A 27,820-nucleotide genomic window follows, 5' to 3' on the forward strand; every position below is an offset into this window, starting at 1 on the left:
CTCAGTTCAGTTAAAAAGCACATTCCTCATCCCTTCCCGATACTGTTTATATATACAAAGCAAACACTCGTAAGAGTACTAGGGTTTCGATAATCGCCAACGCCAAGTGTCTCGTTGCAGACGCCATCGTCATGCTTCCGACAAAAGAACCATCCAAGAAAAAAAGGGAAAACAAACAAAGAAATAAAGCACGATCTTAGCGTGGGTAATGTTAATTACTGGCTGCGAGCCCGAAGCTCACTCGCGTCATCCACAGCAGAAATCCTGAAGGCTTTGTCTGCTGGGCCAGCCTCGCATAGACTAAGCTGCGTGAAATGCAAAGTCTACCCCCTTAAGAATAGTCTAGGTATAAGCTCTCATGAGATAAAATAAAAAGGTAAATTCCTCTAGAGTTAAATCAACTAGTGCTCGTAACCAGCACCGCGCTGCCAAGGACTGAAGAAGAGTTAGTCGGAGTCAAATAGTGTAGAATGATTTGCAAAAGCTTACCTGGCATTGTTCTGTGACCTGTAACCGCCAGGGCTATTGTTGTCTGCAGACCTTTGTTGAGACAGGTTTGAGTTTGACTGCTGGTAAGGGTTTGGTGACGCGGTGCGGAAGGGGCTTGATGGTCGCCCATCAGCGGGGAAGAGTGGCATGGCCGGGTTCACAGGAGAGCGAGGAGGTGCGTCGCCTCTCTGGAACGATGCTTGAGACTGGTTGTTAGTCTCAGCCCGTCTCGCCAGACTCTCGGATGAAACTGAGTCCTCTTCGTCCAGATCGAGATGCTTGTTGTAGCCAGACTTGTCGCCTCGAGCAGTGGCTGCAAGAGCGTCGAGCTCGGTGGTAGCGTTGACTTGGGTCTGCGACTTCATGAAGGAGGCACGGTCGTCGGCCATAAATTGGTATCGAGCATCGGGGTTCTTGCGGAAGAACACCAAAGCGGTCGAGACAATAAGCATGAGAAGCAGGATCAGAGCAAACGAGGCGTTCAACACGAACAGAACCACACCGACAACACCAACAACAATCTTAGGTAGGCCAAAGACATTAGAGAAGATGAGAAGGAAAATAGCGTTAATGAAGTTGATGGCAGCAATGGCGATGTTGAATGAGTTGGTGGGCTTGTCCATCCAGGGTCGGAGAACAGAAGCGGCGATCAAGAAACCGACTTCGATAATGATAAAGCCGACAGCCTGGGTGATGTCGCTCTTCTGAGACAAACCTACAAACATGGCCTTGACCAAAGTGTAGATAAGGACAGGAACGATGAAGTAGTAGGCAGAGGCTCGGAACTGAACGTAGAGGAAACCCCACTTGTTAAGAGCTTGGGGATCAGAGAACAGAATGTAAGCAGGGTTTCGGTGCATGGTAACAGAACGGCGAGCGATGCGGATGACCTTGCTGGCGCCCCATCCGAGGGTGAATGCCATTCCGAGGAGGAAGAAAACAGCGAGTACAACCTCGGCGGGTGAGTCCTGCTGAGTAAACTCCCACAAGCAAAGAATGGCCATCTGAGGGAAACCGATGAGGGTCAAACGGAAGAGGATACCCTTAAGGACGGTAAGCCAGCCGTTGCGGAACTCGAGGAACTTGTCCTGGGCCATCCACCTCTGACGGGCGCAGAGCTCGCAAATTCCCTTGAATACGGCAATGGCTAAGCAGGTGATGACCACAAAAATGCAGAAGAAAGTAAGACCTGTCATGAACAAGTTGGTGGTTTCGATTCTGGACTTGAAGGCAACTCGCTGGATACCGTACACAACATAAGTTCCGTCCTCGGTCTGGATGTTGGCACGCTTGGCAAGAGCACCTGCGGCGTTACCGATTGGCTCGGTGATACCTCGAGGCATCATTGCAGCACTGCGCTTGAAAAGGTCGATGCTAGTTGAAGCAAGATCCAAGCTTCGCTTCTGTACTTGCACTGAGACCTGGCGGACGTTGTAAAGAATTGACTCAGGTGTACCACCAGTTGCTCGCTGGTACCAGGTGAAAATGTCCTGCATAAAGCCAACGCGAATAATACCCATAGACCACTGGAAATCCTGTGTCCACGATGAGACAATGGGGGGAAGTCCGACACTGGTGAGTCCAAGAATAGCTTGAGCCTGGAAGTAACCAAACAGGGAGAGCGAGTTAGAAGCAACATGGGCAGCCGTGTTGGCATGACCAACGCCGGAAACAATGGCAGAAGAGATCAGGCCAAGACCAGCAATGATGGCAGTGGCCCACTTGACACCCTTGAGATCAACTGTCTTTCCGTTGGAGAAATCGGCCTCGACACATGCAACACTCTCGCCAGTATCCGACATGTTGACGTAAACACGAACAGTAGCATCAAGATCAGGAATGTTGTAGGCGATTCCGGGCACTTGAGCAAGATTCTCTTTGCCTACGGGCAGGTTGAATTTGAAGGGAATCTTTCCAGAAACCATAGGACATAGACCAGCAAGGTTAATTGAGCATGGATCGACAGTCTGCTGGAGGAACTGGTACCCATAAGCCGAGAGTCGAATGTCGAATTTGACTTTGCCTTGAATAGACGACGTTGCCACGGCCTTGACGTAGGCGGAACCGTTGTTTGGTGTCAAGGCGACGTTGAAAAGTGTGGCTTTGAATCCGTTGTCTTTCTGACAACTGTTGAGTGAGTTGGAGTAGAGAATCTTCTCACCCGAAACAGGCGAGGCCAGAGCAGCCACAGAGGCGATGACCGCCAATGGCTTCATGATGCAAGACCACATCGTGATGACCACTATGTCCAGGAGTTGCGATTCTTATGGCCAGCGATCGAGTCGGATGGTTCGGTCGGGAGATGGTTGTCGTTGTTTGTGCGAACTATTTAGTTCTTTACACGATCGAAGCTATGCGAATCCGAAGGCGGTTAATCGATTAACAGTCGGCGAAAGCGGTAGCCGTTGGCTTTTAGAGTGCGTGAGGTTATTCTTTGAATAGACTTTGGGTTTATTGGCAAGCGAGTGAGGCCGCGGAAATTGGCGAATTACGAACGGAATAAGGCGAAGGAAAGAGACAAAGAAAGAAGTAAAAAATGTTTAATAGCGAAAGGTCGAGGCGAGAATCGTCTCAGAGACGAGGCGTGGCTGGTATGAGCAGCTTTGGTCGTCTCGTCGTCGTCAAATGAGTTTGGCTTCTGCCGTTGTCGCGGATGATGAATGAAATGGGTTTGTTGTGTGGGGGGGAGTCGGGAGGGAAAAGGAAGACCAGCGGCAGCAGACTAAGGGAGGGAAGGAGTGGAAAGAAGTCTAAGGTAGGGGAAGGTTAGAAGGGAAGGCAAGGGAAGGAGCCAAAGGGAGGGATGGGGAACCTGAACCTGGTAGTAGTAGTGGAGGAAGCAGGTACAACCCAAAATGGTGGAGGGGCCATATTAACGGCAAGTACCTGGGTGAGTAGTAAATTGATCCAATGCACGCGCGGTTCGGTACCAGCCCAGCCCAGCCCAAGCCTACGGTGGGTTTGTCGCTGTCCACTCACTGAACTTGGAGGGAAACAAGGGGGCGGGTGGTCGCTCTCACGAGTGCGAACGCGGTGAAGCGGGGACTGGAGTGACAATAATAGGTTTAGTTTGGTCTTGGGGGTTGCGTGTGATAGGGGAGTCATGAATTATGCGAACGTGCTTTGTCTTTTGTCTTTCAAGACATTTTTTTCTAATATTTCTGAGAGACAGAGAGAGTTCTAGTGAGTACAGAGTGCTGCAACCACAAGAGTACAATTCGATGCAATGCGAGGCACAGTAAGCACAAATACGGCGCCGATGGGGTTTTGTCGCCTACAACAATTCGCTATTTCGTATATGATGGATGTACCGTGGATAGCCTGTGCTTCCGTAGATTAAAACCTGGAGGCTGTGCAGGTACTTGGAATGTAGCCAAGTTCTGGGCCAAGTGCAAGTCAATGACACGGATGCTTGGCTAGACATGGGGTGACGATCTCGTATCGACTATAACAGCATGTACTTTGTGGGCACCTCAGCGGCCACAACCCCTGGAAGACGATGTCCTAATCTTGTTACCCTTCCGTGTATATCACATACAGAGTACGAAGGCCTGGAAGGATGGGACATGGGAAAGGATGTCTCGGGCTGTCCACCAGCACACATCATCGAGTGAGTCGAAATCCGAGGATTACGATTTTACGTTGCAAGAGTCCCATTGTTACTGTAGATCTTGGCACAAGCTTGTATAACAGTTTTGGAGTGCCGATGCAGATCAACAAAAAGGCTGGTTGCTAGCAAGTCTGCAGAGTGACAGCGACGTACAAAAAAAAACAAGGAAGGTCGGGGCATTTCAAGGCATTGCTCACACATTGATTGATCTGAGGCACAAACAGACGGTTTTGGCATTGGGAAACAACAAGATTCCCAGTTTTTGGTGGTTTAACCTGCAGTAGTGTTGCCAGACTTTATGTCAACGACTCAATAAAGAGGTCGCGTGGTTGGTCCATACAGTATTTGCATGATGGCGCCAATCAAACCGGCCAAAAGCCAAGACCTGGGCAACAAAAGACAACAGTAACAGTTAGTTAGTACTTTGGTTATATTGCAACAACATCAAGGGAAACAAATAACAAACTCTGTTTACAACAAAAGACAGACAAGTGTTGTGTTGTGCATCACGATACTGTCCGGATGTTACCTCCTGTCGCCATCTCGCATTGTCACGTCACAGGTCGCGACTTGTTTAATTTAATTAATCGAGGCTTGCACTGCCCCCTTCTCGTTCTGACCCCCCCTTCAGGTAGTTTAGTTTAGTTATCACACTTGGACTTTATTTGACTGCTGACTCTGTAACGCTGCCGAAGTCCGAATTCAAAAGGGGTGGCCCTTGCTCAGGCCCATCCATTTCAGGTCTGTCGAGTTTATTAGACTACCTGGGTACATCCACCAAAAGACGAGACGACGATGGATTCTCTCAAAGCATCAGCACGTAGGAATGAATTGCGATAGGCAAAGAAAAGAGGCCATGTTACCAAAGTACTCTCACATCTTGTCTTGGTTATTCTTGGACAATTTCTTGGACGTCCTTAGTATCTCCAAACGCAATACGAAGTCACCGGCTGTGCTACTCTCGGCATGCCCGCCAGGCCCGACAAGACGAAAAATCCTGCATGAATCTAGTAATGTGCTCACTATAGCACAATGGGGAATGTTATCAATAGACGCTCTGAAACAGAAAAGAGTTGTTGTGCTTGGTTTGTTTTGCATGAATCGCTCACTACCAAACTCAAGGCTGTCTTAGCAACGCTCAAGATGAATCAATCATCAACACAAGCCAAGTCCAGCATTTTGAGTTGTCGATAGACTTTGAGAGATCTAATCTCCATGATGATGCCAAGACTCGCGTTCTTGTCTTCGTCCACTTCACACTCCGCTACTATGGAGTACCCAAGCTTACTTGCAGCGGTGATTCGACATTGACAGCCAACATCCCTGGACTGGAATGAATAAGTGCAGCACAAGGGAAAGGAATTGCTCTCATTACAATAATTCGCTTCGAACAATATTATACTACAACTATGGCTTGATTTTTACCGGAATATACCTCGAAAAAAGTAAAGCTGCCGCGACTCCCGTTCTATTTCTAGCTCCAAAACAACAATTGAGTTTCAACTCCAACCGTCACCGCACCGCCGCACACATCGACCAACTCTTATTAACTAACCCGTCGTAGGAAGTTTCACAAACAATCTTCATCCTCCTCTTCCCATTGGACATCTCTCTCGATCTCTTGACATTCCTGATCTCCAACATCCCGACCCCTCACAGCCTCGATATTCAGGGGCACGCATTCCAACAGCCAATAGCACTGCACTTTGCATCGTAAGCGCGCAAGAACACACGCACACAGAGAGATTAAAGCACGTCAAGGGGGGGCTGATCTCAACTCTAGAGGTGAAAAAAGGCGGATAGAGTCCACTAGAGAAAAATGTCAGAGGCATTATGACTGGACAATTGATACACATCTCAAACATAAGCGTCGAGTGCCATCGAGCGGAGTATGGACGCGTCAACTCGAAACCCACCAAGTAGAAACTTTACAGAGTATGATCGACGGGTCCCTTCTCCATCCACATTCATGTATGTATGTATTTTGTTGCTCAGCACGTGTCAGAGACGAGAGCAAGCGAACTGTTTGAAATGTCACCATTCCGGTTCATCATCTTCCGAGTCTCATTTCATGTTTCGCTTGTCGCATACCTCACAAGAGGCAAACTCCCTTGTCTCAGCCCTCACGTTTCAGAATCGTATCTCTATAACTGCAAAGAAATTCCAGAAGCATCAAAACTAAAGCATAAAATTTCCTTGTCAATGCTAGACATCTAATTTACTGAACGCCAATCCTAAACCCATTCGAATGCTGCCTGATGTCAAAATCTGCCTATAGATCGTCATGCGCAGATCTGTTACCCATAATCATTAAAAAATCATACAAGTGCCGACCGATGCATTGCGCAACGTCTGGACTACAGCACGTCCCATTGCGCGTTCCACGGATTGTTCATCGTCGTATAATCAACACCGTGTTTGTATGAACTCGTCAACTCCTCTTGATCCACTCCGCAATGTGTCTGTCCATCTCTTCCTGTAAACCAACCCAATCCGTATGTCTTGCCATCATCCAACTTCTTTGCCATATCGGCATTGCTGAGCTTCGAGGTGCCCACGAAATTATACAACATTTTGCTCTGGTGAATAAAGGCCAAAATCGACGCAATCGTGTTGGGTTGTCGCGGCAGAAAAGGGTGCCGTCGTCGAAAGAAAACCATGTTTGCAACGACAAACATGTATAACAATATGAACAGCGTCGAGCCGAGGGTGATATAGAATGAGCGTACCGTCTCTTGTCCAGAATTAAACAGCTTCTTGTCTTCATCGTCTTTGTCTTTCCATCCCTTGCCAAGATGCAGACCATATCCCACTATAAAGTCTTGTCCGTCTACTGTGGCAAGACTGGTCACGAGGATTGTAAGGAACTCAGCCATGACAGAGCCGAATCCCACCAGAAACACCACAAAATGCCCGTTTAAAAGCGCCCGTAAAGGCATATAAGCGAAAGGCAACGCTGTATAATCAAGGGTAAGAGTCTTCGAATGCGCGTGTCGCTTGGAAAGGATATAGTAAGGTTCCATCATGCGCACCGATGTCTCCATGGCTCCCCAACACAACTTGAGAATAACAGCTAACGCCGTAACAACCCAAGCAGCCTTATCTGTAATAACTTGGGCGGGTGTGAAGAGGAAGACCGGAATCAAGGCTGCGAAAAGAAGCAATCCGATTATGAAGGGGATGCATCCCATCGGTCGCAGCATCAGGGGATGTGGGTGCTCTGAGAGATGAGCTGCGTCGTCCTGCTCTTTATCTGTTTCGACTTTGGCACTTGTGCCCTCGTAGGGTGCGAGAGAAGAGTTTCGCAGCATATACCGCCGACGCTTCAGCTTCTGGTGAATATCCTTATGTTTGGCCGTATCCATATCTTTGAAATCCATCAAAACATGGCTTACAACAGCCATACTTGCCAGGCCAGCGATGCCTCTCACATCGGCAAGCAGACCAGACCGTCGTGTCTGCAGCACGTAGAGGAGACCACAGCCCATGAGCGCGCAGAATGATAGGACCACAGTCAAAAGTCGGGACCACATCGCTGCCACAAATATTTCCTTCACGTCGTCGGGCCTTTCCATACGCTCCTTGCGAGTCGGGGTCAAGATAATAGACGCAGCTGCACATGTAGGCACGAGCGAGACAGCCATAATCGATGCAAACGAAGACAAAGCCACAGCATAGTGGCCCAGCTTGATTGCGCGGAAAGGTCGCCAGAAGCTGAAGCTTGTAACATAGTCGGCGTTGATAGACTTTGAGGCCAATGCGCCTTGTTGCTTGGATAGTTGGTAGAATGCTTCCAAGCGGCGGACTTCGAAATCGGTGAACTGCCAGAAAACACCAAAGGTGACTGCAACAACCGTTGGCAGAAACTTGACTGCAAAGTAAACAAACGCGTCTATGTCTTTGGGCTCCGTAAATGAGATAATAGGCTTCTTGTGGAATCTTTGGAACAAGTATTCCTGTACAGCAGCCAGAACAACGGATATGATGATCAACAGCGTCAAGTATGGCCATCGCATTGTAGGCGGTTTCCAATTCGGTTGAGGGTAGAATATCTCTGTCTTGCCCTCCTTGACTGGAAAGGTTGATCGGCGGAAATCATTGGATGCGACAGTGCTGAGTCCTTCGATACTGCTCAAGTCTGCGCCTGGATTCTCTTCTAAAATCACTTCAATCACTTCTCCCTTCCGGTTAGCTTCGTCCTGGCCCCTCTGTCGAATTGTCTCGGCTCGGCCCATGCGCGAGGGCTGGTTGCGCCGGGAGAAGGATCGCGAAAGACTTCGCTGAACGGTTACGGGGTTTGCTGATAGAAGCTCGCCATCTCTCATCTTAACATCTGCATGGAAGCCCTGACCCAATCCTCCTGTTAACATCCCATTGGCCTCCTTTTCTTGTAGCTTCTTGATAAAATCCTCATCGTGGGAGGTCATTGGTCCCAGTGCAGCAGTAAGATCGAAACCAGGAGAAACATCGTCGTCCTCGTCATCATCCTCTTTTATCCGGTTGTAGCTACTGGAGTAACCCATTGAGACTGCGCCTCCGAGCAACGACAGGTCGTATGCTTCTTCATCATCACCCTCCTCGGGAATTGTTCGTCCAAGTGAGGAACCATATGCAGACATGCGCTTAGCCCTGGATGGAAGGCGTGAAGGTGGTGGTCCTGCTGCCGATACAGGCGCGTATGATCCTCCAGCACCATTGTAGCCAAACGACGCAGACCAGCCAGAACCAGGAGAATATGCATGCCCATCGTTTTCGGTTTGGGGCGGACTTTGGTAACCGGCATGAGAGGCGAGCGAGACCATGGATTCGCGACCGTGAAGTGGAGGGTGTACCGCAGGATCGTAGGGATTGTCGTCGGGATAAAGTGACATTGCAGAGACGCGATGGCTCAAAGGCGCCTGGCTCGTCGCGGGTCTTTGCGACACAGCAGCAGAGCCAGAGGGATGATACGGCTCATAAGGGTGGAAGGGCTCTTCAGCCCGGTCATCTCGATATGCCATGTTATTGCGCAACCCTTAACATTGTCAAGCAGTTGTATGGTGTTATTCAAAATAGATTGGGCTCTGGGTAAGCGCAAGATAACCGTTTCAACGCTGCCGAGGTGGATTGTTCATAAGAGGGTAGGAGGTAGGTGTTGCCCGGTAGTAGTAACGGGTAGTGGGCGCCTGGGGCACCGAATTAGATACGCTGCAGGCGGGCCGAGGCGAAGTGTCCTAGGGATGGTCGATCGAAGGATTGAGAAAGGATTTCGGTTATCGAGCGAGAATAAAAGAGCGATATATCGATGCGAGCGAATGTTAAAAAGAGATGCAAGGCAGACAGACAAGATGAAAAGAGAGAAGGAATGGAAGAAAGCAGATGACTCCCTTGAGAGAGAAATGGGATGGAAAGAAAGCTTCAGCCGTTCAGCCATAAACAACAGCGAATGCTTCCGATAACAACCTACCATGGAAGGTAAGCATGAGCTAACACTCGCTAGGCTCCAGCTCGGAGGGGCCAAATGCCTACCTAGACTAACCCGATGGCGGATCATTTAATGTATCTTCATAGGGCTGGGCCTGGTCTGTTCCTAGGAAACTGGGGTCTTCCCCCATGCCGTGCATCGCAAGTTTAGACTTAGACTTTGTTCAACTACCGTCTTCACGCTTCTCAATACAGGATTCACACTCTCATGCAATCTGGTAACAAATGATATGTCATACAAAGAGTATTAAACTCCCACTTGAAGCGCCTCAAACGCCTAGCGGCTATCTTCTTTGAGATACCATTGCGACGATGTCTTTCTTTGATCCAGCTGCAGCTGCACTCTGGTTTGCATGCGAGAGCCAAGGTTCCAGGACACTCATCCAATCAGCCTCCACAGGCGGCCTCCTTGACTCACTCTCCCCAAATAGTCTGGTCAACGATTTGGTATGGACACTGTATACGAAAGACATGTAAGGACAGCTGGGGCGTCAGCTTCAAGCCTCGCATGTTGGGACCGAGTCTAGAGGAACGCCTTATCCTTAGCCACTGGAGAACTCCACAAAAGGTCTGTCCTTTTCAACAAAACTCAAACACTTGTTAGTTTTTTTACTTTCCCTTTGTGTCCCTTGCTGAAGACGGGAACAGGCGAAAGGGGGCACGGTGCCTTTCACGGTCATGTGCAGTGAATCCTGCAGAGATGGGTTATTGCTGCAGTGCAACCCTACAACATCATACCCCATGGGAACCAAACACTCCCACTGCTGTGGTAAACTGGAACGGCACGCAACCACACTCACATCCGGTTGAGGCCTGCCCTGGATTTTTTCTGTCTTTTTTCCTGCCATGAGCTGAAAATGGCAGGATTTCAAAGTGCATGCATAAAGTCCTGGTGGCTGTGGGTGGTTTATAATCAAAGCTTACACTTATTTGTGTTACTGAATTTAGATACATACATCTTACGGACACGGGTACTAAACTTGTATCATGTACGCCAGACCAATTAAAATTTCGATTGTATGCCCTGTCGATCAAGCAAACAGTGACAGATCATGGTTGTGCGATGTAGTGCGAGACGTTGCCGTCAAGTTACCTCTACGGAGACAGTTTCATTGAACAACCCGACTTGGCTGGCTCCATAAGAATACTCTGGAGTCAGGAATAAATTATGGTTTACACACCAATTTGACCAATTCTGAGAATTCTGAGATTGTATGTTTCTTATCATCCACATGATTCTGTCCATGAATTATTGTATTTTCTCGTACGCCGCCTACCCTGCAGATTCCTGCATCACGATATGCAGGATTCAACGCATGATGGGCCAGCAAGTCACTATATATATATCTATAACACGGGGAATCTGTTTACCTAAGCTTGTAGTGACATCGCCCGTAATGTCATGTCCGATGTTTAATAATATGTTCAAATCCACCAATCCCACATTGTTGTTGATGTTTGATTTGGAAGATTGGGGGGCGAGCAATTCCTCCAGCTGAGTAGAACTCATATACGCACACAGAAGATGAAACATTGACTGAAAGACAGCATTGCTATAATATTATGTATCTATATGCAAAACTACACATGATTAAATCCATAAACAACAACACCGTGATCAATTGCCAGAGTGAGCATTTCTATGCCAAATGCTCAATCTATCCATCTAATGCATTGGATTGAACCCTCCAGTCTATGCCTGAAACTTAAAAAAATCAATTCGCTCGTTTTGTTTGTGAACCATGTAAGTAGCAATTGCTGCCGCGTACCCACGGAGCACATGTCTAAAACAGGAGGTATGCTGACATCAATACAGTGAAAAGAACTGTCATGGACGCAGCCTGATACGTTCGGGGAGCTAAGCTTGCAACCAAGCCACAGCACTTGCGATCGTATGTGACGTTGTTCATCTGAGCGGCAACTTCAAAGACAGAGCCTGGGAAGCCGCCGTAGTTGTAGTAGTCCACGTTGAGAATGTTGGGAGCCCGTCCCCAATCAGAGCGGCAGTTGTTGGCCGCAAGACCCAAGCTGCCGTAGCCCGTGTCGTTATTAGTCTCGTTGAGCAGCGCAACAGCCGGGACCAAGATCTCAGCACCGAACACATTGAATTCGGCGTTCAGGTTGTGGTTCATCAAGTACAGGCGGTTTTTGGCCGACTTTTCGCTCAGGTCCGGAGGTCGCTGCACAGTGCAGGGGAAATCGCGGTCCAGAGGGTCGAAGGGAGTCTCCCACATCTGGGTGAACTCGTCCAGGAGCCATGGGTACTTCTTCTGGTCTGACACGTAGTCGATGAACATGATGACTCGCTTGCCGCGGACGATCATGCTTTCCAGAGTAGGCCAGTCTTCCAGGGACATGGGAAGGTATGGAGCTTGGTAAACGTACTTAAGAATACCACTCTCCTGAATGTAGGGGACGTAAAGGTCAGGGTGGGAGTAGTTTCCATTTCCAAGGAGAATGGTGACAACATCATATGGATGGCTGTCGACCCATTTTCGCACCCTGGTGAGCCAGTCGGTGATGGGACCAGCGTCGAGGAGATCGCAGGTTGAATGGCAGAAGTGTGGAACAGATGAGTTGGCGGGGAATTGGATCTGAGCCTGGAGGAAACGGACACCGTCGTTAAGCTGTGTCTCAACCTCGAGCTCCTGGTTGGAGCCCGAGTTACCAGGTCTCACGAAGGGGGAGTTGTGGCAGCCAACCATAGTAATGTTGCCGTACTTGCGCTTGCACAGCTCGACATAGTTGTTGCATGGCTGAGTGTTTGTGGGCTTCGCCTTGGTTGCAGTGGTTGAAGTGCCATTTGTCGTCCCCGTAGCGGTAGCACTCTCGGTGAGGTTGCTTGTGATAGTGGTGCTGTCTGTGTAGTCGGTGGGGAAGAGACCCGTGAGGGTGCTTGTAAGCTCGTCCGACTCGGTATCACTGGAGAGCGATAGTGTAATTTTGGAAGCGTATGAGGAATAGGCGCCTGTGGGAGGACCGGTTTGGCGGGTTATCTTCTGTGTCCTTGTACCTTCAAAGAATGTGAGCTCTGAAGTAGCTGATATTTCAACTGTCTGGGCTGCCACGCGACCAGAAGTCAGTGCCAGAACGGCAAAGACTGAGGTGTAGAACTTCATGACGGGTATGTGGTCCCGTGCGAGTTGGTGAAGGACGAAGTTTCTGGTAAAGTAAAGTATTGGGTCGACAAAGCGATAGGAGTCGAGTCGCTTAGTATGAACAAGCTTTCGCAACTCAAGGTCCGCGCACCGATTGGGTTCCACCTCGTGAAGCAGGCCCTCGTTTGGTATAAGTGGTACAGGACCAAAGCGAAGGTCTGATCAGATCAGAGACGGAGAAAAAGTAATTAGAAGACAAGCTAAAATCGAGTATGGGTGAAACGCAATACAAGATCTAGTGCGATCTGCGGTGGATGGTCGCCCTGCTTGTGATCCCTGCTGCAGAAACAACAGACCAATGTTGAGGAGCCACCTTTTGTAGCTATCGACAGATCGACAAGATGGAAGTGGGTAAAGTAAAAGACGGCAATGTCAAAGTCACCGTAGAGACGTATGAGGATGGAACGGTGGAATGAAATGAGTCGTGAGACAAGCAAGGAAAACCTTCCTTATGCACAGCCTGGCTTGGCTTTTTAGTCAAGAGTTTGATGGCCCCAGACGAGATTAAGGCAATGAAAATAAAAGAAGTGAGGAGACAGACCGACACAAGGGATCAAGAACGAATAAAGGGGGGATAGCGATCTACCGCTTTTGGCTTTGATTCTGGATAATGTTCAAAAACCAACGAGGAATAAAAAAGAAACTATAGTAAAAAAAAAACTTGGCTTGTCTGTTAGCTCTGCATTTGATGATGCGGCCTCACCCGCCATGACATAATGACATGTGGCTATCGTTAATGGCTGTTGCTAAGGAATAGGCTTTGTCAAAGCGGTAATAACGGCAAGAATTGACCGAAACAATTGGTTGAGTTGTGTTGAGCCGCAAATAGATACAAAAGTCATTGATTGATTATTCCGGACAGCGCTAACAAAGTCTAGAATCAGTAATTGTAACAACCAACAACTTACCCAGGAACTGCAAAAAGCATCTGGAGACAGCAGCGCTTGTTGATCCTCTCATGTCTCTTTGCTTTGTGGTGTTGAAACGCGTCATCATATATTGGGCTGCAGCCAAGACCCAGTCCGGTACTATCGGCATCCATTTTTATTTTATCTTACCCTTTGCTCTGTAGCTACCTGAAGCTCGGTACTCCAAGCCTGGAGCTTCTAAGGGATTGATTGGACGAATCAGGAATTGTATATAAACTTGGAATACGACACGACAAGAAGCCAAGAGACAAGCGCCAATACTTTTTGATGGTACATGGTATGGCGTGGCGGAGGCATTGGATGTTTTGGTTGAAATATCTTGACTATGCTAGCCACTTTCTTAGCCGCGCATGTCTTGGGTTTTCTTACAGGTATTTTTAAGAATTGCAGTAGACCTAGATACCTTGTTAGATGGCCCAACAACAGTGTCAGAATACGGGCGGCTCGCTATTCTCGCCAGCGTTAACAGCTGAATGGAGAGAACCTAGAAAATCCATTCGTTCAGCTCATCTGATGCCCCCTTAACAACTACCCACAAGCAAGCATAAGCCTTGCCCTTTTACCGCTAAAGCCCAGGGGTCTGGTACAGGGGACCCCACTGATACAATCTTCTTTCGGCTTAGCATCATCATGCTCAGCGGCTTCGGCAAGGACCCACGACCCTTTCCTTTTTCGCTTGTGCCTGCCTCGCGTCTTTGCTGGGTGGCTTGGAAAAGGAAAGCTCGATCCTTGGAATTGGGATGTTCCCTTTTATCATGACGATTTGTGTTGTTGGCGTCGTTGATCTTTTAGGCTGGCCCACCCAGAACACGCAACGCAATAACACTTCTCATATGCACTTTGTCACTCGTTTTCTTGGTTCACTTCACTTTAGCCTTGTCTTGTCTTGAGAGACTGAAACTTTCGGTTTCGCCTCTGTATTTGTTTCTCTTTTTGTCTGTATTGATTGATTGTATTGACGGCTCTTCAATCCTATCATCTGCAGTAATTCTTGTTCACCCTCTTCTTTGTTTGACTCTATCGCTTTGTTTCATTAATTCTCTTCCATTCGTATTCGGTCTCCAAATAAACGGCGCGCAAAGCTGGAAGCTATCACCAAAAACGAACGAGCCCCCAGGCTCCTCGTCCGCCTCATCAACCCGTCGACGGACAACATAACCGACTCGAATCGCCTCTGATCCGCCGTTCGATATCTTTTCTCAGCTTTAATCATGGTCAACGTCCACCGCCGTAACACGGCCATCGCTGCCAGTATCTTCTACTTCCTAACGATTCCTTTTCTCATCCTTGTCATTATCGGAAACACACACATCAACTCAACCCTAAACGACATCTACTTCTTCCAACTCGATGTGTCACAAGTCATTCCCATATCGGTCGAGAATTCGAGACTCCTCAACTCCGTTGCCCGAAGTCTAGGTCTTCACGATTTCTACCAAGTTGGACTATGGAATTTCTGCGAGGGTTACAATGATGAGTACGTTCCTCTGTTCCATATACCGCGTATTGTCGCTAATTGAATCTTTCAGAGGTGTTACATACTGCTCCGACCCTAAGCAGTGGTACTGGTTCAACCCCGTCGAAATCCTCGTCAGCGAACTGCTTGCGGGAGCCCAGATCGCTCTCCCTGCAGAGGCTGTCACCGTCCTCAACCTCCTCAAGATTGGTTCTAGGATCATGTATGGTTGCTTCATGGCTGGCATTGTCGTCAACTTTGTCCTCATTCCCCTGAGCTTACTTGTCATTCGCACTCGCTGGTGGAGTCTGCTGCTCTCATTTCTCTCCGCCATCACAGCAGTCCTCGTTACTCTTGCTGCAGTCATTGCAACAGTCATCAGCATCGCGGCAAAGGTCGCACTCACAGCGCAAGATCAATTGAACATCAGGGCAAACATTGGTGTAAAGATGTTTGCCTTTATGTGGATCGCCGCCATTTTTACTGATTTGGCTTTTCTCTTGCATGCTGCCATGGGCTGTTGCTGCAGGCCAGACCGTCAAGCGCAGAGTTCACCACAGCAGTCCATGTCCGAAACCAAGAGCAACAGGGTGTCCTTGCCAGGATTCGTCCGCCATAGAAAGAGCCACACGTCCTCGTCATAGGTTCACCAAATCTTGTATGATTCTACGGAGATATAAGATTGGACCTCGCAAGGGGGCTTGCAGGATTGACTTCAAGTCTTATCATATATATCAAGACGGAATGGCGCGGCAACTGGTCAAAACTAAAAGTTAAAGTTAAGCCAAAAATAAGATCTGGATAAAGGAGCATTGTCGGTGGAATTGCCAGTCCTATCTAGAGGTCTGCTAATTCTGCCAATACCGGAGTTTGGAAGAGCGCTTTGATTATTGGGTATGAAACTTAATTTTTCTATAGAAGATACAAATAGAGATCCGAAATGTCATATTCCATTGCCGCAAATTCTGCAACCCCTAGTTTGAAGACATGTCTCCGGCGCCGAAGGTCAAGGGGAAGAAATGTACCCAGTCTATCGAACCGCTGGCTTGTGATGTTAACATGTATATCAACTGTCACGGATAAAATATATGCCTATGGCTACCGTTATTCATTGAATTATTGCATTGTGATACCCGTAAGCTCGCACGAGAGCCGGCTTTCCCAAGAAAACATGGTTCCTTCAAGCAGGAACCGTTGCTGGTAGAGGCTGTCATCAATTGACTTCGTTATTCCGTCTTTTATTTCCCATTCCTTTTCATCCGGTCTTTGTAGTAAACATACATGTATCCACACCCGACCTCCCTCTTTGATACTCCATCGACCTGTTGTGCCTAATCTTGTTTCGTCTTGGCCTTCTCTATTTGAGGTACATTCTTGTGTGACTTGTCCTCGTGGAGAAGCGTAGGACGGTTGGAATACAGTTCCATTCTGTTATATCGAGGCTCATTGGCAGTAGCCGTCTCGTTCGTGTCTAAAATCTTGTGGTGGATAGTTTCGTATGCACTATTGGATGCTGTTTCATCCACCACAACACCGTCGTCCATACTGCGTTTGGCTTTATCGTCAGACTTGTTCTCGTTTTCCTCCAACTCGTCATCGTCATCCGGAATGTGTGTTTTTTCACTGTCGAGGTTGACTCGGCCCCAGGGGAAGTAGTTGAGGTTAGACGCCGTGATTTCCTCTCGAGATACTGAGGGTTTCTCCTCCTTTTCTTTCCCAATGACATGGATGATCTGGTCGATACCATCCGTGCTGGGGATAGAAGGTTCGAGGAGATAGTCTGCGGCGGGGATGCGGTTTTCCGACTTGACTTCCTTGCTCTTGCCGATGGGGATGGCTGGTACGGCTTGGATGACGAAGGGAAGTGTGACGGCCATCAAGGCCAAAGCCTTGGGCGCATGTGTCGCTACCATTTTATCGAGTGAGATGCTGTCGAGATGCGTAGATGCTATGTGTTGCGTGAGCCTGGTTTGATAAGCTCGAGATGGGAGACGTAGAATTGAGATGAACTACAAAGAAGAAAAGTGTTGGGAGAAATGGGGGGCAGGACTGTTCCACTGTGGCATCACTCTCTTATATACGGTTCTTACGGCGGCGATTCTCAGTATTGACTTTCATCTGGAAGTATAAGTATCATCACGGCTAATAACCCTACGAGCAAATGTGCGCACTCAACTTCAGCTTGCATGTGTCAATTTTTATATCTCAAAGCTTCACCTCAGGGGCTATACTTGAACTTAACTGAATCAAGTTTTGATTAAATATGATGCTTCTATAGCAACACGACGCAACTTTGCTTTCATTATTCATATGTGAAGTAGCACCAAGAACCCTTTCACGATGGGAGGTCATGTACTGCAGAGCAACTACAGTGGATCTGCTTAGAAGCGGATACTGTTCCTCCACTGATTCCCATAGTAAACTTCTCACATATAACGTGGAGTGTAAGGTTTGAAACGAAATGGCAAATGGGCTTTCTAGCCATGTGCCATGATACCTGTCATGAGGTCTTCTTCTTCTATCTGGGAATCGAAGCCAACTCCGGGGTCAGCTGAGTCCTTGTCGGCCCGCTTCTGCTCTTTGACAACGTGCTTAACGTATTCCTTGCTGCTGCTTAGTCGTTCATTGGCTGCCTGGTATTGTTTTCCTAGGCTCTCAATGTTCTGATACCGCTGAGCAATCTCCTGAGCAAACTCCGCCTCCGTCATCGTCTCGCTATCGTTGTGGAAATGTAGGAAGAGCTCGTTTCCGTCGTCAGACGACTCTAGGTCGCCCTTCAACAAGCCAGAATCGATCATTTCTCGTACTATGTGTATCGCTATGTCATCTGTCGGAAGAATCTCGCCTGTCTCTGCAGAGAGGGTGGACTGGCGCAATTGTGAGATGGATACTCGCTTGTAGATGTCCCGAAGGTTGATGATCTGCCACTTTTGGTACGATGCAATGACCTCAGCAATCAGAGACGAGGTGCCGTCATCCTCCCATACATGGCTATTAGCATCAGCATCAGACTTGAGCTGACCGGCGTTTGTAGTCGCGAACTGAGTGGCAATGTTCTTGTATGGTGTTCCCAGCGTGGAGTAGGTACTCTTGGCCTGAGCGGAAATATATGATGGCAAACTTGGCTCCTTTCCATCCTTGAGCAGACCAACTAGTAACCATCGCTTGTACGCTTCATCCATGATCTTAGCGACCCCCTTATCTTTAGAAGGGTACGTGATCACACTCTCGAGGGCTCGATGGGCTTTCGTCCAATCTCGTTGCGACATATAACAAAGCGCGCTCAGATGGTAGTACTCCAAGACAGTAGAGCTTTTTACTGACTCGGTGAGACCCGTTTCGACCGAGATAAAGGCGGCGGGATGCAGGCTACTATCGCAAAGAAGCTTCGAGTCTTTTTGGCCGGCCATGCCAGGGAAGAAGGTGGTATCGCAATCCAGAACCTTTAACACAGGCTCGATCCAGGCGGACTGGTAGGCAGACTTCACCAATGCCAAGTGAGTAGATGTGAACATACTTCCAGTGGGATCGAGTCGCAACAATGCACTAGCTACAGCTTCAACAGAAACTGCCGGCTGACCCAGCAAGTTAGCTATCTGTCATGTTATAAAGTCAGGGAAATATAGGGCACATACTGTAAACAGCTTTCCTTCGGCAACATGTTCGAGAAGCTTTCGGAATGACACTCCAACATATCGAACCTGGAGGGGGTTGAAATTAAGAAGAAATCGCAAGGTCTCGTCAAGAAGCGTGCGTCGGTCGATGCCTGGCGGCGGAGTTGGGCCTGTGAGTGCAGAATGGAGGATGGCTAGAAATGCGATGGAGTCGATTGACGGATCGATGCCCTGGAGAAGTTAATTAGACAGTATAACGACTGCGGAAACGTAAAATATACCTGTAGAATTTGGCTTGTATTCTCATCGATGGGCTGGCGTTGGTTCGATAATAGCGACTTCACAGCCCCGATGTGATCCTTTATGACCGAGTCGTACTTTTTGACAGATTCTGTCGCAGCCTGAGTTGGTGAGAAGGCAGCCAAAACTGCCGCTACAGAGTCCATTCTGAAACAAATCGTAGATCGTTCAGTTTATTTTTTTGGTTGGCGATTGCGGATGTTGAGAATGAGTGAGGTGAGTGATGCGTTGTGGAAGTGAGGCTGATATTGATGATGGATTTACAGTGGAAATGTCCAGCTCATGCTCTATGAGATAATAAGAGCCACCGATCGGAGACCTTCTGCTCTTTTCAAACTTTGAGATACAAAAATTAAAGCTCAGAAAGGTGAGCTTTGTTGTTACTCGTCGACCTCAAGGCAACACTCATGAGCATAGCTTCCCGGTTGGTGGGGTGGTGACGTTTGGAGAAAGAGCCGCGAATTAGCCGTAGACACTTGGCTTATCGATAAGTAACTGAGGAGCTGCCCCACTAAAGACTACCTCTTTAACCTCCATCTATGATATGACTAAACCTCATGACACTCATACATAGTAGGTAGAACAAACATTTCTTCAAAACCACCATACTCAGTAGGAACATCTTATTTAAGCTCGTTTTTACCAAACTTTGAATTTCTATCATACTCAAACACCAACTGACCAGTACCAACGTACAACATTATCTGAGCCCATCTCAACAACAAAGCATGCAAGTCACTTCGAGTTACACAAATGTCCTGCCCGTGGAATCGTGTGGTCAATTCGCTACTATTTAAAGCTCATATAACCCCAAACCTAAAGAGTGACTTTTCGCTGCCTAATCGGAAAGCGTGACAAAGCAAGTAACCCCCAAACACTATAAACCTCGACCAATGAGTTGCAATCCATCGATGTGGGTTTCGTATCTAATAGGGCCCTACCCAAAACGAAAAAGTGAATGATATCTAGTTTATGCCATAAGAAAGACAGTAGACAAGTCCTTTGACTAGCTATAGGACAAGATGACCACATACATTGAACAGACAGCAACAGTTTGTTATGCTTGTCTGATGACTTGACAAGCCATCTAATTTTGATACCCCTCTCGTATAATTTGGACATCAAGTTCACTGACGACTATAACCCTGGTCAAATGAGCCAGTAGAGGACTGACGCGACGATCCGGGCCAGCCTTGGACCGTCGAAGGACTCACGGCCCAGTCTGTCTCCGACCCGGTTCGCGGGCGGTTTGTAATAGCGATGGCCGTATCCTCACGGATTTGAGGGAAATGGCTGACCTTGAAAGGTGGCTGGAGCCTCTCCGCGCCGATAGGAGCTTGAACCATGGCGGCTTTGGCGGTATCCTCGTTACTGCCACCACGCCAATCCACTTGGGGGGCAGCTTGGTTGCGCGGAGTCGACGGGTTCTTCTTGTGCTGCTTCTGCAGCTCTTCCTGATGATCTCTCCACCACTTGGGAAACCCGTGGAAGAGCCCGAGAGACTGCTGGGTAGGCGTGTCAAACGGCATCTCGTGCTTGTACTTGCATCCTTGCTGTGTAAAAGCGCACGTTCCCTCGTGAACCCATTTGTCGCAATATATCTTGGCTTTGCGCTGCTGGGTAGGCGTTGTCGCGACGATACGATCGATTTTATTCTAGGCAGATAAGTTAGCACTTCCGGGGCATAAACAACAGTTGGGAGTGATATGATATGGGACAAGAAATGTCTGATTACCTGGACATCAGTTGCTCGAGCCTACACACTCAGCTTTCTTGGTCTGTGTTGGTTGTGCTTGACTTACGTACCTTGACAGTTACAGGTTGGTTCATACCAAATACCCCCTGAGGCGGCTTCATGTTCAGGTCTGGCAGAAGGACCATGCCCTGAGCACTGGATTGAGTTGCTGGGAGCTCGTTGAGACCCGGAAGCATATCTGCTGGGACAAGTCTAGTGTATCGACCATTAGGTCGCTTCAAGCAATAGGCAAAGCCATTGAGGCAGTCGGAGATGCTGACTGGCCCACCGTCGTTGCTGAGTGCGGGAGGAGGAGCTGGATATGTCATGATGGGGTAGGTGTTGTTTCCGGAACGATGGGGATTCATCATCTCGACAGGCGGCTGAGAGTCTCGCCAGTTGCCTGATGTTATGTTTCGTGGCGCCGGAGGTTGATATGAGCGATTCTGTTGCCAACCACCATAACCTGCTTGAACAGGATGCCCGCTCGTGATAACCCCCTGCGGATAGCTGATGGAGGATGTAGGTGGAAACTGAGTCTGGCTTGGACGATTCATAGCGTCAAAGGATGTTGAATTATTGGGCGGCTGGTTTGGAAACTGAGTCTGATTTGGACGATTCATGGTGTTAATAGATGTTGGACTATGGGGTTACTTGGTTGGAGAATGAGTCCAGCGATAAACCCTTAGAGCCTTCGAAGGGTAATGAGGAGAAAGGTTGCCGCTGTCCTGATGTACTGGTGAAGGTCTGTCTTTGGGCTTGCTATTGCCTCGTGCTGTCGAGCTACCAAGGCAAGAGAAACAGCGTAAAAATGAACAAAGAAAGGCAGGATATAATAAGTATAAGAATTACTACTCGTTCCGTTTCAGATCCATCATGCGGATAGTAGCTTGGACACGGGTAACGGAAGACGGGATATAGCTTCGAGACGTGCGTTGGCAAACAACAAACGAAGGACAGCATGTGCTTTTAAACACTCGGTGAGGACTCCAGAACCTACTCGAGTGTATAACATCGGAAAGTATATACTGGAAAGGTTGGAAGTGGCTGTACGCAAGAAAGCAATTCTGGGTCATCTGATCTATGACAATGTTCTGTACTTGAAATCACGGACATGGTAGGTTTATTTTTGCTTTAAGGCTTGCTTTTTGAAAGGCACATACAAACTTACTATCTACGGTTACTTGCAGCTGGTGTTTGTTTCTTTACGCCACCTACAAATTCAGGCATTTTGCCTATCTGAATCACGAAATCAAGATTTGAGCTCATTTTATTTGCTTATGTTTTATTTCAAAGTATTTAGCAAATAACCTGTGTTGTGGTATGATGACTATCATTTGCGCTCCCTTATCCTCTGACAGGGAGGTGAGCTGCTCGTGATCTACCTCCACTACCACGGGTTTCATCCATGTGCATGTTGCCTTCTGGCATGCAAATGATCATAGATCAAATATCGGAAAAGCAAAGGATTTGTCCGGTTTTCATCCGTCGGCTGCTTGCGCAGGGCGGTCCAGGTTTCTCTATCTCCAAAATCATAATTATGTATGCTGCGATGCCTTCTCTGGGGTTAATGACTTCAGTCGGTTCATAAGGAGGGCCTTTTGTGTTTCTTTAGTGCCCATATCTGAATTCGAATGATGAACGAAGTCAAGCGCTAGCCTGACTTCAGCCTCGGACTTAAGGCCGTCACTTCTAAAGCTGATTATTTGGTTAAGAGGGGGGTGATGACTTTGCGTGACAAGCACGCGTTGATGTGGCACAGGAGGTGCATTGTTGCCCTGATAAATGTGGTTACCCACTGTGTATCTCGCCAAATCGATCGAGCCTCCGGGAATCACTTGGCCACCTGCTTTTTGGTAGGGGTTTGGCGTGGGGATGGCAATGCCGGTTTCTTGGCCGCGGCCTTGCTGGTTGGTGTTTTGGGAACCGCCGTTTTCCCACGTTTGCCAGTACTTTTGCTGTTGCTGTTTGACTGTCGGTTTTTGACGGGGCTGGCTGCCGTTTTCGACTTGCTGCCTGTAGAGTTGCTGCCCTTTTTTGTCGCGGGCTTTGGGGTTTTGGAGTTCGAGGATAGCGTCCGCTTCGGCGCCTGTGTTGCATTTTTGTTAATTCTGTCTTTCGAGGTTGAGTTCTTGACTGGTGTTGTAGACGGAGTTGCCTGCTGAACAGAGGAACTCTTCTGGCGTTTACCTTTTGGCACTGATGGATCGTCCTCAGATTCGTCCCCAGAGTCACCTCCGGCAAAGTCGTCGGACGAATCTGCAGAGTCCGCTTCGGGGTCACCAGGCACGGGGTTATTTACGGCTTCGGTCTTGTAGTTGATAGCCTGTCCTATTGTTAGTTAATGATATCAAACAAATTGCCTTTTGATGACTTACTTGACGACGCCTTCCACCGCGACCGAGGACCTCCCGATTCGCTTCGGCCTGCCGCATTGCCTCTGCCTCTCGTTGAGCCAGAATACGATCCCATACGCTCGAGTTGATGGCCTCTGGTTCGGCCATCTCTTCTGTAGCAAGACCAGCCTCGAAGCCGGACTTGTCGTTGGACCATACCTTGGCATAAGAAAATGAGGTCCCGTCGTCGGCTTTGGTTTCGGGTTCGTCAGTTCGGTCTAGAAGTGCATCAACAGCAGCAGAGTCATAATGAATAGATTTCTTCTCATAATCATCATTGAAGAGCGCCTGAGCGCCGTGTTTCAGGATCGACTCGAGATCATCGCCAGCCAGATCGTCGTCGTCCATACTCTCAATCAGAGCATGATCCAAAGCCATCTTCTTCTTACCAATCTGCATGATTCTTTCCTCCACTGAATCTGTTGTCATGAGCTGGAAGCATAGAACCTTTTTCTTCTGTCCGATACGATGCGCACGGGACAAGGCCTGGATATCTTGGTGTGGGTTGAAGTCAGGATCAAGGATGATGACTGTGTCTGCAGTAGCAAGGTTAATACCGACACCACCGGCTCTTGTAGATAGCAGAAATGCAAAAATAGGTGAATCAGGGGCATTAAAGGCATCAATTCGTCGTTGCTTCTCCAGACTGCTGATACTGCCATCAAGACGACGGTAATCATAGCCCAGGCCGCCGAGGAAATCCTCAATAATATCTAGCTGCTGTAGGAACTGGCTGAAGATCAAAACACGGTGACCTCTTTCCTGAAGTTTCGGAAGCATGACTTGCAAGAGAAGGAGCTTGGCGGACGCTTCCACAAGATTTCGTTGGAGCACCGTGGGATCATGGTGACGCTCCTCAATAGCCTCGGAGTACATGAAAGGATGACAAAGACACTTTCTCAATTGCATCAAGATATTGTTAAGAGACCCACGCTCTTTTTTGTTCATCTTGCTGTTGGAGAACATGGCCTTGATCAGCTCTGGGTTCTTGGCCATGATGCTCTTGGAGAGCTTCTCCTGAATGACAGTCATTGTGACTGGCAAGATGATCTGAGTCATGGGTGGCAAGAACTTTAGCACGCCAGCTTTGGTTCGGCGCAGGAAATAAGGTCGAATCTTGTTGTGTAGTTTGGGAAGCGTCTCCTTGTCGAGTACTTCATACTCCTGATCAAGCTCCGCGGCATTTTGCTTGTCATCGATAAACTGTAGCAGATTGAACAGCTCTCGCTTATTGTTCTGCAATGGTGTTCCAGTGAGAAGGAGTCTGAAGGGGATGCGCATGGAGCGCAAAGCACCGTATAGAAGATTTTCGTCGTTCTTTAGGCGTTGGCCCTCATCAACCACAAGACCTGCCCAGTTGATAGACTTGAATAGGTTTTTGGTTGCGGGGTCTTGGGCCGAATCGTAGGACATGATCACGACATGAGCCTTCATATCTGTGGACCCGTTGGGAAATAGCTCATACTTGTAGGCCAATGCCTGTGGCTCTCGTCCACCATGATAGGCAACAACTCGAAGCTCTGGTACCCATTGCTTGAACTCTCGGCGCCAGTTGGGGCATGTGGCGTTAGGGACGACGATGAGGAAAGGCCAGCACTATCGTCATGTCAGTATATTAATCATCATGGCCCCCAGATGATCCGTAACTTACCTTTGGGCTGTCTTGGACAAGTGAAGTCACAAGACCTACCACTTGAACCGTCTTTCCAAGTCCCATTTCGTCGGCGAGAACAACGCTGCGCCCTGAGTGGTAGTTACCGAGCAGCCAATTGACTCCCTCAATCTGATAGCCCATGAGCTTTCCCCGAGTCAGACCAGCAGGCTGGGAGTTAATCTCCTCGAACGGTGCAGCCTTGTAAGTCTTGACTCGTTCTTTGATCTTGGGTTGACTTTCACTCTTGAAGTACTTGCCCTCGACATATTCGTAGTATGCTTCAGCAAAAGAAGCATATATTTCGCCGTCGTCTTCAGTTGGTGGTGAGTCCCACACAACATCATCGTAACCTAGACCCTGGAACTTGACAAAGATCTTTGTGACGTGTGCCAGATTGCTCATCTCCTGTTCTCTTGTTGACTTTCGTACAGATGAATCCGTTTTGACGTTGAATATAATGTCAGCCATAAGAAACTCGTCTGGAATGGCATCTTGCTCGTCTAGCTTCAGGAGGTCTTCGGTAGCGTCTCTCTTGCCGAATGATACGCGCATCGCAGAAGCTGCCACGCCATATACCCAAGCTCCAGGTTTCCAAACACAGTGAGCATACGATCGGCTATCCCATTTGATCAAGTACTCCTTGTCGTCCTCTCGAACCTCAGCACAAGTAGGTCGAGGAACCTGTTTCGCAAGATCCTTTCGTGTGGGTCGCCATGCGACAAGCCGATGTATCTTGTGGCGGGTAGTAGCGCATTCTTTACAATGCCAGTCAACCGAATGATCTTTGAGGCGCTCAGACTTGAGATCTGTCCCAACAGTACCGCTTCTAGCGCCAGGGAGATGCTCAACGTGCCATCCTCTGTGGCATGCAACACATCGAAAAAGGACGTTGCCAGCGTTGTTGATAAGCTCCGGGGAGACAGGAGTGATCGGGTCAACACCACCATTCTCCTCGCGAAGCTTTTCTTCCTGTCGGGATGTCTTCTTCTCGGAAAAGGAAGTGCAGCTGCCACCAGGAGCTTTACATACTTGGCACATGTCGTGCTTGGGAGCCTTGCCGTCCTTTTTACCGGGGACGCCAATGCAAAATCTGCATTGGAAGACAAAGCTATCCTCGTCAACCTTTGTCACCATATGTTCACGACCACTGCGGTAGCCGATGCAGGACTTGTGGTAGGACAGTGTGCAGCCTTGACAGTAGACTATTTGTCCCCGTTGGCGTGAGCCACCGCAGGTATGACAAGTGTCCATGTGCATCGTAGCGAACTCCGATTCTGTAGGCAGCGGTTGAAAGATTTCTCTCACGGAAATGATCTTTGGGGCGCCGGGAGTTCTGTCATCGGCAACATAGAAGGATTCGTCGTCCATCAAAGCGTCGTCTTGCATGTTCAAAGTATTCCGCGTCGCTCTAGAAGAACGCCGAGGAGCTTCGAATTCAATGTCAGAGTCATCAGACTTGTGGCGCGAGGGTCTCTGCGATAGAGCCTTCTGTCGCATACTCATTGTTTGCAGGCGTTTCATCCGTTGACGTGCCTTGCTCGGTCGCCCCTTTTTCGGATTAATGTCGGAGACAACAATCGGCATGAAATCATCATCCTCTTCCTCCGATGCAGGGGCAATGTCTCCATGCAGCTCATCCTGGTCTTGACTACCAAATCCGTTCTTAAAAGATGTGTTACTCGACTGTCTGGGCTGACGAACTCTGAGTGATCTAGTGGGCCGTGATGGCTCTGGTTGAAGATCATCGAGCTCATCCTCGTCAGACATCCTAGAAGGACTGCGAGAGAGCTGCTTTGTGGTTTCTCTCGAGCGAAGACGTGAGCTGCGCATGCGCTTTGTTTGAACGGGTTCTTCATCTTCTTCATCGTCGATATCCATGTGATCTGAGATGATAGACTCGTGTTCAGAATCCCATTCGTCCTCGGGTTCATACTTTCGCTTCCGTGTGCTGGCCATGTTCTCGATATCTAGCGGCCCTAGGCCTTGGTTAAACCGGGCGAGGGCAGCTCTTCCGTTTTCGAGAGTGACAAGTTGTGTGAAAGATTTCTTGAAGGGAGGTCAGTGGTCTGTAGCTAATATCAAGTGCGTGTGTAAGGAATCAAAAGAAAAGGCGACATGTGCAGGAGAAGGCCGTGATATAAAGAGAAGCGGTGCGGGGCTGATAAATAGAGGAGTATATATTTGTGAGCTCTGCAGTGAATAAGGCAGGCTGTAGACAATAGCTGCGGTATTCAACCCTCCGCAACGAAACCTGACACTGCAAGACAATAGGAACCAGTGACTATTAGGTAAAATCACAATAGAGGCTCGAGAGAGCCGCCCATGAGCAAATAAAACTGCTCTATGAATAAAAGAATATCCACCTACCAGCTCTTTTCTTCCATCTGTGAACTCGACCCGATAATCGACAGTTTTCTTATCGTGAACTTCGCCCAAAATAGATTCAACAATTTCGCTGTGCACAAACGAGTATTGGGCGCGCTCTTCCCAAGAGATCTCTGGAACCACAACCTGGACTCGGTAGCTTGTTGTTACACGAGGTTTGGACATGGGTTTGGGATTGACATCGTCCACTATATCTCCTTCGATCCGAAGTATATCCTCCTCGTTTTCGTCTGGTTGATCCTCCTCTCGTGCATGGCTGCCTTGATTCGGTGACGGGTATTCCACTTCCAGATCCATGGCTGTGTCAACAGGAGGTTGTTGTTCTGATTCGAGCAGGTCTGCTCGTAATAACTCCAGAGATCGCTCAATAGCGTTTTCATCTTGGTCCATAAGGCCCTCGAGGGGATCGTGGTCCATGCTATCAATCTCCATCATATCGGTACTCGGTTCAGTCGTACATATGTTCGTAAAGGTAGCGTAGATATCGTCGTAGAGGGATGATTTGGCGGGGTTTGCTACACTCGTGAGTATACTGTAAAATACCACCAACAAAACTAGAGATACAAATTATTACAATCTTGAGTGAAGAAGAAAGTGGGCGGGTAGTTGATGCGACTAGAGCGCCATAGTG

The 27,820-nt window shown here is 48.4% G+C and overlaps 8 protein-coding genes across 8 annotated transcripts; 1 reads left to right on the top strand and 7 right to left on the bottom strand.

The window, feature by feature from the left end:
• Nucleotides 1-401: 401 nt before the first annotated feature.
• FPOAC1_003254 (uncharacterized protein) lies at nt 402-2,705 on the bottom strand (the record flags this gene model as incomplete). Its single annotated transcript, XM_044847824.1, has 2 exons — nt 402-435; nt 490-2,705. The coding sequence occupies 2 exons, from the start codon at nt 2,703-2,705 to the stop codon at nt 402-404; spliced, it is 2,250 nt and encodes a 749-aa protein (XP_044713740.1).
• Nucleotides 2,706-6,456: 3,751 nt separating this feature from the next.
• On the bottom strand, nt 6,457-9,099 carry FPOAC1_003255 (uncharacterized protein; the record flags this gene model as incomplete). The annotated part of the gene is made up of 1 exon (XM_044847825.1): nt 6,457-9,099. The coding sequence occupies one exon, from the start codon at nt 9,097-9,099 to the stop codon at nt 6,457-6,459; it is 2,643 nt and encodes an 880-aa protein (XP_044713741.1).
• A 2,247-nt stretch (nt 9,100-11,346) lies between these two features.
• FPOAC1_003256 (uncharacterized protein) lies at nt 11,347-12,681 on the bottom strand (the record flags this gene model as incomplete). The annotated part of the gene is made up of 1 exon (XM_044847826.1): nt 11,347-12,681. One exon carries the CDS (start codon nt 12,679-12,681, stop codon nt 11,347-11,349), a length of 1,335 nt encoding a protein of 444 aa, XP_044713742.1.
• A 2,179-nt stretch (nt 12,682-14,860) lies between these two features.
• Nucleotides 14,861-15,749, top strand: FPOAC1_003257 (uncharacterized protein; the record flags this gene model as incomplete). The annotated part of the gene is made up of 2 exons (XM_044847827.1): nt 14,861-15,126; nt 15,179-15,749. The coding sequence occupies 2 exons, from the start codon at nt 14,861-14,863 to the stop codon at nt 15,747-15,749; spliced, it is 837 nt and encodes a 278-aa protein (XP_044713743.1).
• Nucleotides 15,750-16,436: 687 nt separating this feature from the next.
• FPOAC1_003258 (uncharacterized protein) lies at nt 16,437-17,018 on the bottom strand (the record flags this gene model as incomplete). Its single annotated transcript, XM_044847828.1, has 1 exon — nt 16,437-17,018. The coding sequence occupies one exon, from the start codon at nt 17,016-17,018 to the stop codon at nt 16,437-16,439; it is 582 nt and encodes a 193-aa protein (XP_044713744.1).
• Nucleotides 17,019-17,582: 564 nt separating this feature from the next.
• Nucleotides 17,583-19,165, bottom strand: FPOAC1_003259 (uncharacterized protein; the record flags this gene model as incomplete). Its single annotated transcript, XM_044847829.1, has 3 exons — nt 17,583-18,680; nt 18,741-18,950; nt 19,001-19,165. 3 exons carry the CDS (start codon nt 19,163-19,165, stop codon nt 17,583-17,585), a joined length of 1,473 nt encoding a protein of 490 aa, XP_044713745.1.
• Nucleotides 19,166-20,146: 981 nt separating this feature from the next.
• Nucleotides 20,147-21,377, bottom strand: FPOAC1_003260 (uncharacterized protein; the record flags this gene model as incomplete). Its single annotated transcript, XM_044847830.1, has 2 exons — nt 20,147-20,674; nt 20,826-21,377. 2 exons carry the CDS (start codon nt 21,375-21,377, stop codon nt 20,147-20,149), a joined length of 1,080 nt encoding a protein of 359 aa, XP_044713746.1.
• Nucleotides 21,378-22,292: 915 nt separating this feature from the next.
• On the bottom strand, nt 22,293-27,624 carry FPOAC1_003261 (uncharacterized protein; the record flags this gene model as incomplete). Its single annotated transcript, XM_044847831.1, has 5 exons — nt 22,293-22,843; nt 22,945-23,080; nt 23,133-24,746; nt 24,802-26,850; nt 27,172-27,624. 5 exons carry the CDS (start codon nt 27,622-27,624, stop codon nt 22,293-22,295), a joined length of 4,803 nt encoding a protein of 1,600 aa, XP_044713747.1.
• Nucleotides 27,625-27,820: the final 196 nt, after the last annotated feature.

This window comes from Fusarium poae, chromosome 1, assembly GCF_019609905.1.
Source record: "Fusarium poae strain DAOMC 252244 chromosome 1, whole genome shotgun sequence".
Classification (NCBI taxonomy): Eukaryota; Fungi; Ascomycota; class Sordariomycetes; order Hypocreales; family Nectriaceae; genus Fusarium; species Fusarium poae.